Raw genomic sequence first — 12365 nt, forward strand, 5'->3', positions numbered from 1 at the left:
GTACAAAACCAATAATTGCAAACATTTGTGAGTTATAAAAACAGGTTCCTTACCAAGTGCCACTTGGAAAATAAGGAAATAGAGCAAATCCGCCATCATTGTTACGGTAAGCAAATTCATTTTTGTAACCTGCATAAAAGAAAAATGTTAAATATTTGATGACAGGTATTAAATCTTCATCAGCTATTAAATCTACAAAGTCACTATTAGTGGTTAAGTGATGGTTCTGTAAATATCTGTATATTTCTTCATTCTGATGTTCACAGAAAGATATAATTGATGAGCGTACCAATTTTGATGTGTTCGAGAGCTTCCGTTCGTTTCTGAAAGCCTACAGCTTCCCATTGGTTGGTTTTGTCTAGATACAACGTAGCAATGACCGGCAGGGTCATGGTGATCATGTTCTGCTCTCCACAGCCTCCAGGTGCTTTGATCAGTGTTCCCATGGATTTTCCACTAATAGCATTCTCCAATAGTGAACTCATCTGTTCCCATCCTTTGTGAGCAGGAGAGGTTCACAAACATTCTTAAATTATTTAGAAATAAAACAAAATTAAGCTGACCTGCCCTCCTAAAAGCATTAAGCACACACTGCAGGCGGCTCAGACAAAGGTGGAGTATGAGCTTTGCAGGTAAACCAATAATAAAAATGTTTAGCTAATATTTCAATGTAAAAATACTGTTATCCCATGTGGATCACTTTGTGCTTAAATACTGTGTAACTTTCTTTGTATTTTTCTTCCTGTTTACGGTGTCTTACCTGTGACAAAGATGTGTGTATTCAAAGGTGTGCCTGGAACAAGCTCTGTTTCAGAAATCTCACTATTTATAGTTACGTCTTGTCTACCACCTAATAAAAGAAACATTTATTAAATTAAAGGAATTTGGTAGATTTTTTAAATTGCTTTCATTTTGAGGGCACACTTACCAACACCTTTCTCAGCAGGGGCAAGTAGTACATTTCTAACGGATTTCTTCAATACACCTTTAGGCTGCAAAAATAGTGAAGTAATCCAAACAACAATGTGAATAAAAAACAAAAATCTTCAGAGACAGAACATCTTCAGAATTTGAGAAAAACAGTTCTAATAAGGCATCCTAAACTCAGAAACCACACTAGTCTTTCTCACTTACCACAACCCGCAATTTTCTCTCAATTCCGTCTGAGAGGTTTATGTCTGAATCTATAACAGCTGCTTTAACCGTAATTTTGACTTCCCCTTCCTTCATTGGGATAATAATGAATGGTACAGCACGTGTAGTTTGGGCCCCAACTCTAACTTGCTGCTGAAACCTTTGCCGCTTATAGGCTGCGCTACACACATCTTTTTCTTCAAGGAGGTCCACACGTACCTTAAAAGAAACAACAAGAACAAAAGTGACAAAAATGTAATACTGTTTTCAGTACAGTATTTTGCAGTTGCTATGGTATATTGTAAATAATCTTTGAAATAAACTAAGATTATCCTGTCAAATAGGTATTTTGATGACATATTTGATGTTCAGTTCATACATCTTTTCACCGTGTCCTTTGTAGCTCTGACTAAAATAGAGGTGTTCAGGCTGTAAAGTTCAAGACATACTCACACTGACGGGATCATCATGGTAGTTATGTAAAATTGCTTTAATTTCAAGTTGTTCTGCATGGACAGCAGAGTATGGTAGCCTGAGGTCAATGAAGAAAGGTTTTTTAACAATGACCTCTAATGGCTCTGCCACACAGATACCTTAAAAACAGAAAGGAGGACAAATTTGGAAAAAAAAATGATAAAAACAATATATGAATGGAAAATTGTACAGCAACCTGTATACTGAAGAATTAATTTAGCACATGAATAAAATATTTAGTTAAACCCTCATTATGTAACTTTTATAACAACTATGTTTTTTTCATATTTATTACATATCTCCCTATGCCGTGACAGTATGGTATGAGACAGATAATCTGTGAATAATAATAATAATAATAATAATAATAATAATAATAATAACAATAAAAATCAAGCTTCTCATCCTCCCAGTGGTCCTACAGCCATCTGCAGAGGTGCACTGCTCCTGGTCAGAAACAACCAGAAGCCAGGAGGAGTCTCTAAGAGCTTTCAATCATGCAAATTGTGTATTTGCTGCTTAATGTGCCAATGGCAAAGAAACAACTTATATTACAGGAAAACTGTTAATCCACCATCATCAGTGGCCTCTCAACAGAGAGTAGCATAGCAGAGAGCAAGGGGGAGGGTCGCCAGGATGATTGACAGCGGTAAGACCCTCCTTATGGCACTAATTAGCTTTTTCTGACATAACAGTGTATTTTTCAGAGTAGCACAATTTTTTCTGATTATCTGTCTTATACTTTATTGTCACAACATAGTGAAACATATAAAAATTATTTTTATTAAAGTTGCGTACTATTGCTGTAAGTCAGGGGTCCCCAAACTACGGCCCGCCTCCTCATTTTTTCCGGCCCCGAACAATACCAGAGAGCATTCAGATTTTTTTTTCACTTATTGTATTTTCCGGTTTATATGTGGATTTTTCTTCAACCACCAGGGGGCTCTTTAGCAGGAAGTGTGTCCTGTAAACTGTGGGTGTTTTGTTTTGCATGGCGCATTGCTGCCATCTGTTGGACTTTTGGGGAACTGCTTGACTTTATGTTATTTAATCAGTTGCTAGCGGTAGAGCAGATCAACACACGTGTCTGTTATGAACGCCGCATTCCAGGTTGAATTCTTCGAAGCAATGCCTGTAAGTAGCAACTTATACTTCAAAACAAGCCTTTATGTTAACATAGGAGAAATTAATATATTATAGATACATTCCCTGAATGGAATATATAGTAGTTAGTCCCAGTGACCGTTTCACTTATGGTTTTTGCCCATGTGCTTTCTTGGTAAAAATTTACTGCTTTTAAAGCTTTAGTAGATTCCAGCTATGTGTGTTAATGTATTACCATTGCCTACATGTTTTTTTGATCATTTTTTTCTATCCATTTTTTGTGGACCTCAAGTGTCGAACCTGTGTAGGGTTTCATAATTCCCTACACAAAAATAAATTTGTATATAAACTTTAAGACTCAAACGTGAATTTGGTTCTATACTGACCACATAATTATTCTACAGAACAACATGCACATTGAAATTGGTATTAAAATATTCAAACTGATCTAAAGTAAATGAAGGAAAAATTAAATATGGAGATTTACAGCATCCAGTGATAAGAATGAAATATCTAGAATTTGACTTGTTTTGTTAATATTGAACCTGGATGAAACAAACAGATTAATGAAATTGATCAAATTCAGTTCAGTCATATAAAATAAATATTTAAATGAACTAAGGTTCTGAAAAAAAAAAGCAAAAGATAAATATATATGTATTGGAAAAAAAAAACCCAGCTCAGGTTCTCACCGTGAGTGTTTGACAAACTAATTCCAGTCAGCTGCCATGTGGTGATAGAGTCAGGCAATGCATATTTTTTCTTAAAGACTGTGCTGCCACTGGAATAAAAACACAGAAATCCCTTTAATAAACATTGATGTGGAACTTTCTGTTCTTGCGTATGTTTTTTTGGTGGTTCTCTCACCAGTTTGGATCTTGCCCAGGGCATCCAGGTAATGTGATATCATACCAAAGCCAGCTTTCAGGGAATTTGCTTCGTGTTGTTATTTTGTTACTCATGTAATAATCATCCACCTCACCTAAACACAAAAATATGCACTGGTGAAATGGTTATTGAGAGGCTGTGGGCATAATATAACAATATTATGACTAAAACAAACCCACCCAAACCCTTTCCCACTTACTACGGGCCAAATGAAGTATTTCTTCTCTTCGCTTAGCGTGCTCTTTTTGTATCTCATTACAACAGTGCAAGAAAGCTGTAACACAATCTGGGCCGTCCAAAATGTAATTGCTCCGCCTCTCACATGTGTATGCAACAGGGATGTCCTTCATGCCATCCAGACAGCACTCTCTTTTCAACTTTTCAGTTTGATTATATGTGTTTACTGTTGGGAAAATTAGATTTAATGGGAAGAAAATATGGAGAAAACATAATAAAATGTACAAAACAAAACAACAAAACACAACAATACATAAAAATGCTTCATGTTTTTCATGATAATAGGACAATCATGATCAATCTAATGTGCACCATAATTTAAAATACAGACTGTTCTTCAGATCAAACTTTAATCAGATGTTCACAAATGAGACAAAAATCTACTGAGCCTGACTCTCATTTCTTCTACTAACTAATAATCTGATCCATCATCCCAAATAGAAACAAGATCAGATACACTAATGCATTATGTCATCATGGATAAGACATTGCGTAAAGTGAAATCCAAAACAATCCAAACACTGGCAAGTTTAAAATTGTAATTGAAAAAGGGAAAGATGTCTTTTAAAAGGTTACAAAAGATGTAAATGGAGAATAAAATTTGCAAAAGATAACCTGAAATTTTAAGCGACTAATTCATCTTTCGAAAGGAAGACAGTTAATTAGGTAGGTAAGTAGGCATGTATGGATGTGGTTGGGTTGAGGAACTTAGGTTTTGCCCAGGTAGACATTGGAGGTTTGTGGTTTGGAGACTGGCTGCCCTGCTGGGGCTCGGATGGCGCCTACAATCCTGGCTGGTTCTGCAAGTCTCTGTGTCTTAGGTTTTTGTCAGAAGGATTGCTTTGCTTGGCTAACCCAGATTCATCCAGACTACCCTCACTTAGAGTGGCAGTCACTCTGTTGTGAGTCCCAATCCCCTCTTGACCAGGAACAAGAGGGCACCAGTTGTGGAGCCTCCTGGGGGACTCCCACTCTCCTGCCTAACATGTAACACCACAAATCAGTATGGTCTTGATAAGTGGGACAATGGACCTTGCAGGCATGGCAGAAGCACCATGCACCATCCGGTCCTCAATAAAAGTCTTCATGTCTACAAATTTGATGAGGAAGTTGTTGCCGTTATCTGTGTAGTTTCAAAATTTTATACTTTTTTCTTCTGTTTGTCTATTATTTTAAACCGAAAGAAACATATGCAGAGCATAATTTTCAGTAGACCTAAAATGAGGAGGGAATAATAGCTACAACTTACCCAACTTGTTTATGACTTCTGAAATGGTGGTAGCTCGTTTCTGCCGGTGATGAGACTCACATTTTAAATCTGTAATTGCAAGATAAAATTTGCTGTTAAACAAAAAAAGGACAAAACTATTCTGCACAGTGTATGCAACATAATACATTTAAAACAAGGATTTAGTAATAAGGCATCTTTAAAACTACATCTTGTTATGCGTCTGACTTATCTAACGTTTGCCTAAGCACAGTTGTTCTAAACAAGCTGCTTGCAAATTATTTTCAATACATTGATTTTAAAAATCTTCTCATTTTAACAGTTGAAACACTGCTTTTAGAAAATAAATGGGTTTTTTAGATGTTATGTTGTTAATAGCTCCTTTAAGTGCTTCATCTATGAGAGAAACGGCTATATAAAGTCTGAGTCTGTAGTAAAAAATAAAAATATGAGCACATATATAAAGGAAGGGAGACCGAGGAACAAAATAAGTCTTGTTGCCAAGTTGGGTTTTTAGTTTCTACTCCAACACCTTGGGATCATGATGACACCCACCTGTCCTGTAGGGTGTCTCAAAAGCTGTGTTGGTCTTAAACAACAGTCCAGCATCAAAGAACACATTCCTGCTATTGTTCCCACCACCTGGACTGCAGCCTGTGTCGTACTGCTCAACCACATCCCAAATCTGAGCAAAGGAGAGGTTATTTAAATATTAAAAATATTTACACTTAATAATTTTACAACATGTTTGGCTGTTAGCCCTGTGATGATGCCCTTTTATTAAACAAGCCAGCTTCTTCAATACATTTTGAAAAACCAAATTTAAAGTATGTTTAGGATCAATGTTTCTTAGGAACACTAAGTTGTGACCCTGTTTTTCTTCACAAAGCTGTTGATTTGTGAAGTTGACCATTTTAGACTAGTGTGTAAAAGTATGTAATTGGTTATAACAGGAAATTATTTAAGTTTAACTGTTTCATTATTGGGTTTTACAGTACAAGTGTGCTGTGTTACTGAAGAACTTGGTCAGTACTTTATGGAGCTTCTGTAATGTGCAGTTTTCTGTGGGGTTGTTTGCCATTTTTGCAAAAATAACTATGTTGCATTGGAGACAAGTTGGCCCATCATTTTCAGCAGAGAAAAATCACTATTCCATACTTCTACTTAAATGCTCTATTTCCATAATACATCAATGTAATGTGAACTTTACATTTTCCATAAATTCCATTTGAAAGTTAAATCTCCATATCTTTCTGGAGTTTCTGGACCGTACAAACTGTCATCCACAGTTTGTGCGGTCATCCACAAACTGTGGTTTGTCCTGCGGTCATCCACAGGACAAACTGAGCTAGTTGATCAGTCTCCCATTCCAGTTAATGAAAAATTATATGCTCTTTCCAAAAGTTATGTCTAAAATGAACAGCAAAAAGGCTCCTGAGCGTCTCTGTAGGTACACAGAAAACACAACACCTCCCTTTACCAAACACCAGTGAAGCAAGCAAGTGCTCCAGTATATATATATATATATATAAAAATTCCCTTCTCACCCTCCGCGGGTGGTCTCTTTCATCCTCTGAGCTCGGGTCCTCTACCAGAGGCCTGGGAGCTTGAGGGTTCTGCGCAGTATCTTAGCTGTGCCTAGAACTGCACATTTCTGGACTGAGATGTCTGATGTTGTTCCTGGGATCTGTTTGAGCCACTGCTCCAGTTTAGGGGTGACTGCCCCGAAGGCCCCGATGACCACAGGCACCACTGTGGTCTTCACCTTCCAGGCCTTCTCCAGTTCCTCTCTGAGGCCCTGGTATTTCTCCAGTTTCTCGTGCTCCTTTTTCCTGATGTTGTGGTCACTTGGTATTGCTACATCCACCACAACGGCTTTCCTCTGTTCTTTATCCACCACCACAATGTCCGGTTAGTTCGCTATTACCATCTTGTCTGTCTGGATCTGGAAGTCCCACAGGATCTTAGCTCGGTCATTCTCCACCACCTTTGGGGGTGTTCCCCACTTTGACCTCGGGGCTTCCAGTCCATATTCGGCACAGATGTTCCTGTACACTATGCCCGCCACTTGGTTATGTCGTTCCATGTACGCTTTCCCTGCCAGCATCTTGCACCCTGCTGTTATGTGCTGGACTGTCTCAGAGGCCTCCTTGCACAACCTACACCTTGGGTCTTGTCTGGTGTGGTAGATCTGAGCCTCTATTGCTCTGGTGTTTAGGGCCTGTTCCTGGGCGGCCAGGATGAGGGCCTCTGTGCTGTCCTTGAGTCCAGCTTTCGCCAGCCATTGGTAGGATTTCCTGATATCAGCCACTTCAGTTATTTGTCGGTGGTACATCCCATGTAGGGGCTTGTCCTCCGATGATGGTTCCTCCAGCACCTCGTCCTCTGTTCCCCATTGTCTGAGACATTCGCTGAGTACATCGTCCGTTGAGGCTTTGTCCTTGATGTATTTATGGATCTTGGATGTTTCATCCTGGACAGTGGCTCTCACACTCACTAGTCCTCTGCCTCCTTCCTTACGGCTTGTGTACAGTCTCAGGGTGCTGGATTTGGGGTGGAACCCTCCATGCATGGTTAGTAGCTTCCGAGTCTTAACATCCGTGGCCTTTATCTCTTCCATTGGCCAGCTGATTATTCCGGCAGGGTATCTGATTACTGGTAAGGCATAGCTGTTTATTGCACGGATCTTGTTCTTGCCATTGAGCTGGCTTCTCAGGACTTGCCTTATTCGTTGGAGGTATTTGGCTGTGGCTCCTTTCCTTGTGACCTCATCGAGGTTGCCATTTGCTTGTGGTATTCCCAGGTACTTGTAACTGTGTTCTATGTCTGCTATTGTTCCTTCTGGGAGTGAGACCCCTTCTGTGCGGACGACCTTCCCTCTCTTTGTAACCATCCGGCCACACATGTCATTCACAGTCCGAATGACATCCCAATGTCAGTGCTGTAGATCTTGGTGGTGTGGATCAGTGAGTCGATGTCTCGCTCGCTCTTGGCGTACAGCTTGATGTCATCCATGTATAGGAGGTGACTGATTGTGGCCCCATTCTTGAGTCGGTATCCGTAGCCAGTCTTGTTGATGATTTGGCTGAGGGGGTTCAGGCCTATGCAGAACAGCAGTGGGGACAGAGCATCTCCTTGGTATATGCCACATTTGATGGACACTTGTGCAAGTGGTTTGCAGTTGGCTTCAAGGGTGGTTTTCCACAGCCCCATCGAGTTTGCAATGAAGGCTCTTAGAGTCCTATTGATGTTGTACATCTCTAAGCAATATATATATATATATATATATATATATATATATATATATATATATATATATATATATATATATATATATAGTTGTCTCTCTTTCATCCTCTGAGCTCGGGTCCTCTACCAGAGGCCTGGGAGCTTGAGGGTTCTGCGCAGTATCTTGGCTGTGCCTAGAACTGCACATTTCTGGACTGAGATGTCTAATGTTGTTCCTGGGATCTGTTTTAACCACTGCTCCAGTTTGGGGGTGACTGCCCCGAGGGCCCCGATGACCACAGGCACCATTGTGGTCTTCACCTTCCAGGCCTTCTCCAGTTCCTCTCTGAGGCCCTGGTATTTCTCCAGTTTCTTGTGCTCCTTTTTCCTGATGTTGTGGTCACTTGGTATTGCTACATCCACTACAACGGCTTTCCTCTGTTCTTTATCCACCACCACAATGTCCGGTTGGTTCTCCATTATCATTTTGTCTGTCTGGATCTTGAAGTCCCACAGGATCTTAGCTCAGTCATTCTCTACCACCTTTGGGGGTGTTCCCCACTTTGATCTCAGGGCTTCCAGTCCGTATTCGGCACAGATGTTCCTGTAGACTATGCCCGCCACTTGGTTATGTCGTTCCATGTACGCTTTCCCTGCCAGCATCTTGCACCCTGCTGTTATGTGCTGGACAGTCTCAGAGGCCTCCTCGCACAACCTACACCTTGGGTCTTGTCTGGTGTGGTAGATCTGAGCCTCTATTGCTCTGGTGTTTAGGGCCTGTTCCTGTGTGGCCAGGATGAGGGCCTCTGTGCTGTCCTTGAGTCCAGCTTTCCACATCCTCATCGAGTTTGCAATGAAGGCTCTTAGAGTCCTTTTGATGTTGTACATCTCTAAGCATTCAATGATCCAAGTGTGTGGTATTGAGTCATAGGCTTTTTTGTAATCAATCCAAGCCATGCACAAGTTGGTGTGTCGGGTTTTGCAGTGGTCTACAAGGAGTTGGTGTTTGGCTCCTCTGCCATTTATGCCGATGCCCTTGTGTGCCGTGCTCATGAATTTATCCGTGTGCCCACTTATCTTCTTAGCCACTATGATGCCTGACATGAGCTTCCATGTTGTGGAGAGACAGGTTATTGAGAGTTGGATGGGACTGAACCCTTTGAGGGATCCTTCTGGATCAGGATTGTGCGCCCTGACTGGATATATATATATATATATATATATATATATATATATATATATATATATATATATATATATATATATATATATATATATATATATATATATCTACCCATCCATTTTCTTCTGCTTCATCCGGGGTCGGGTCACGGGGGCAGCAGCTTCAGAAGGGACGCCCAGACTTCCCTCTCTCCAGCCACTTCTTCCAGCTCCTCTGGGGGAATCCTAAGGCGTTCCCAGGCCAGCCGAGAGACATAGTCCCTCCAACGTGTCCTGGGTCTTCCCCGGGGCCTCCTCCTGATGGGATGTGCCCGGAACACCTCACCAGGGAGGCGTCCAGGGGGCATCCTTACCAGATGCCCGAGCCACCTCAACTGGCTCCTCTCGATGTAGAGGAACAGCGGCACTACTCTGAGTCCCTCCCGGATGGCCGAGCTTCTCACCCTATCTCTAAGGGAGAGCCCAGCCACCCTGCGGAGGAAACCCATTTCGGCCACTTGTCAGAGGCGGAGGCGGAGCCAGTGCCCCCCCTGTCATCTGATTGACTCTCCCAGTGGACCCCCCTGATGATTGACATGTAACAGCACCAGGTCATTCCTGTACATTATTTGGAATCATTCTAAGCCAACCTAATATCTAAAGAAGAAAAACATTAATAAATATATGAAAAGAAAATGTATAAAACTTTATATAAGTCCATGTGATGATATAAATAAATAGAGTTACATCAGGCGCAATACCAGCCTCCTTTATACTTGTACTCATAAAAATGAGCTGACATTGTTCTCCTGTATGTTTCAAATGTGCTGCGCTGTGGTGCAACTCAAAGGCTAAAGCCCTACATACCTGGTGGTTGTAAAACACCAAGAAGTTATTTACTAATCCTCCACAAAAAACCCCCCCAAAAAACCGAAGAGGGGCCGACAATGTTCGTAGTTTGGAGCAGAGGTTGCGCTAGAGATTTTTCGTTGTCCGTCAAAGAAAAAAATAATTTTATTTCCAATTTGTAGTCATCAAACGAAACATTTAGTATTTCTCTGCGAGACCGTTTTTGAAATCAGGTAAGATTTCACGAAATGATGTGATTAGAAGACGGCAGAACTCTGGTCGTTTCCTGATCACTTCCTTTGGCCTGCGGGAGAAAAATCCCGCAGAAGCGGATCAGCTGTGCTACACTCTCCAAAGCCTCTGGTTCGTTAAAGCGTCCAGATCAGAGGTGATTCTCTGACAGATATTGTTCTTAGTATGATTAATAATGAGCTCCACGATGTTCACTGTTCTTTGTGCGTAAAGTTGAAACTGCCTGCGTCAGCTGCGCTTGATCACAGTCTGGACAGAAATGAAATTAAGCGACTCCACTTAAATTACCATTATTTCACCCGCTGCGGTCTGAACGCACAGCTTCACAAATTCTACCTGGTTGCATCTGCAGAGAAATCTGCGCTGATTCTTCGACATTTGGATCTGTATGAACCAAACCGAACAATTGAACTCTGCGAGATTTTTTTTATTTTTTTTTTTATTTTTTATCTTTTTAACCCTGTGCAGGGTTCGGGCGTGCGTTTTTACCAGGATTTTTTATTTTTATTTTTTGCATGGTTTCGCTTCTCCAAAACGGATAGATGTTACGTCTGCCGCGCTCCTTCTCTGCATCGCTCTCCTTCTGGGTGCGGGAGGGTAACATCTTCAACTCTATTTGTTAAAACTGCAGGGCGAGTTAAGTTTAATTCTTCGCAGCGGCGGCGCATTGGTTGTGCAGCGGACTGCGCATGGATCTAATTAACTTATGCACCTTTATTTATTTCCTCAAAATAAACTGATGGCTCCTCTGTTTAGACTATAAATGGATTAAAACAACGTTGCATTGTCTTTAGTTTTCTCTGTTCTGTACTGGAGACTGGAGTTAAAGGCGCCATTTCAACTAAAGATTTGCAATGAGATTCCTAACCAAGATGTCCTGTCCATCACTCTTCAACACGCTGTCAGCTCCCGGTCAGAAAGACGCATTTAGTTCAGTGTCCATGAGATGATATTCAGAAAGGATATTTTTATTGAATGATTTTAGTTGCCTCTGCAGTGAAATCTTTGCGTAAAGTCTGTCATGTCTCCATGTGAACCAGTCAAAGGTGTTTATATATATATATATATATATATATATATATATATATATATACTAGATAGATATGTAGATGTGTGCACGTAAAGTATGTCTTTTGCACCCCCAGGGGTAGTCCTGGCCCCCCCTTGGCCCCCCCAACTTTAAAAGTCTGGCTCCGCCACTGCCGCTTGTATCCGTGATCTCGTTCTTTCAGTCATGACCCAAAACTCATGATATATAAATATATATATATATATATATATATATATATATATATATATATATATATATATATATATATATATATATATATATATATATATATTTTTTTTTTTTTTTTTTTTTTTTTTTTTTTTGAGGTAGTAAAAATATATATGTATATATTTTTTACTACCTCATCTCTGCATGATCTGAATCAGGTGCATTAAAGGAGGGAGACGTCTAAAACATGCAGGCCAGTGTCCCTTGAGAACCAGGGTTGGGAAAAACTGTGTCTATACAAACTTATAGAATCATATTGAGTGTTATTTTCTTCTTTTTTTAAAGCACATGCAAAGGAAAGAAATCCAACATGTTAAACTTGGAAAAAAAGAAAGAAAGAAAAAGAAATTGCCTTTTTCTGTGTCAGACGGTACTTGTTGTTCAGAATATAGACCCCTTTGTCGACTGCAACCAGACCCACTTTTGCCCCTGGATCTCCTGTGACTTTAAGCTCAAGCATGCCTTTTTCTCGAGGCAAGTATGATTTCTTGTTTGAGATTAACGTCAACTAAAAAAGAAAGAGAAAAATCC

The 12365-nt window shown here is 40.3% G+C and overlaps 1 protein-coding gene across 1 annotated transcript in view; it reads right to left on the reverse strand.

Annotated features, from left to right (window-relative positions):
• LOC148160379 (complement C3-like) overlaps positions 1-12365 on the reverse strand; it is a 30863-nt gene that overhangs the window by 12234 nt on the left and 6264 nt on the right. The window contains exons 15-26 of the mRNA XM_088010152.1: positions 12187-12342; positions 5621-5750; positions 5087-5155; positions 3800-4003; positions 3580-3694; positions 3405-3493; positions 1588-1727; positions 1135-1353; positions 929-992; positions 761-850; positions 290-496; positions 54-129 (exon numbers count right to left, since the gene is read on the reverse strand). Coding sequence (XP_087866278.1) covers positions 54-129; positions 290-496; positions 761-850; positions 929-992; positions 1135-1353; positions 1588-1727; positions 3405-3493; positions 3580-3694; positions 3800-4003; positions 5087-5155; positions 5621-5750; positions 12187-12342 — 1559 coding nt within the window. The remainder of the gene's footprint in view (positions 1-53; positions 130-289; positions 497-760; positions 851-928; positions 993-1134; positions 1354-1587; positions 1728-3404; positions 3494-3579; positions 3695-3799; positions 4004-5086; positions 5156-5620; positions 5751-12186; positions 12343-12365) is intronic.

The sequence above is a fragment of the Poecilia mexicana genome, unplaced genomic scaffold (genome assembly GCF_051168715.1).
Source record: "Poecilia mexicana isolate PSO_F unplaced genomic scaffold, ASM5116871v1 scaffold_2, whole genome shotgun sequence".
NCBI lineage: Eukaryota > Metazoa > Chordata > Actinopteri > Cyprinodontiformes > Poeciliidae > Poecilia > Poecilia mexicana.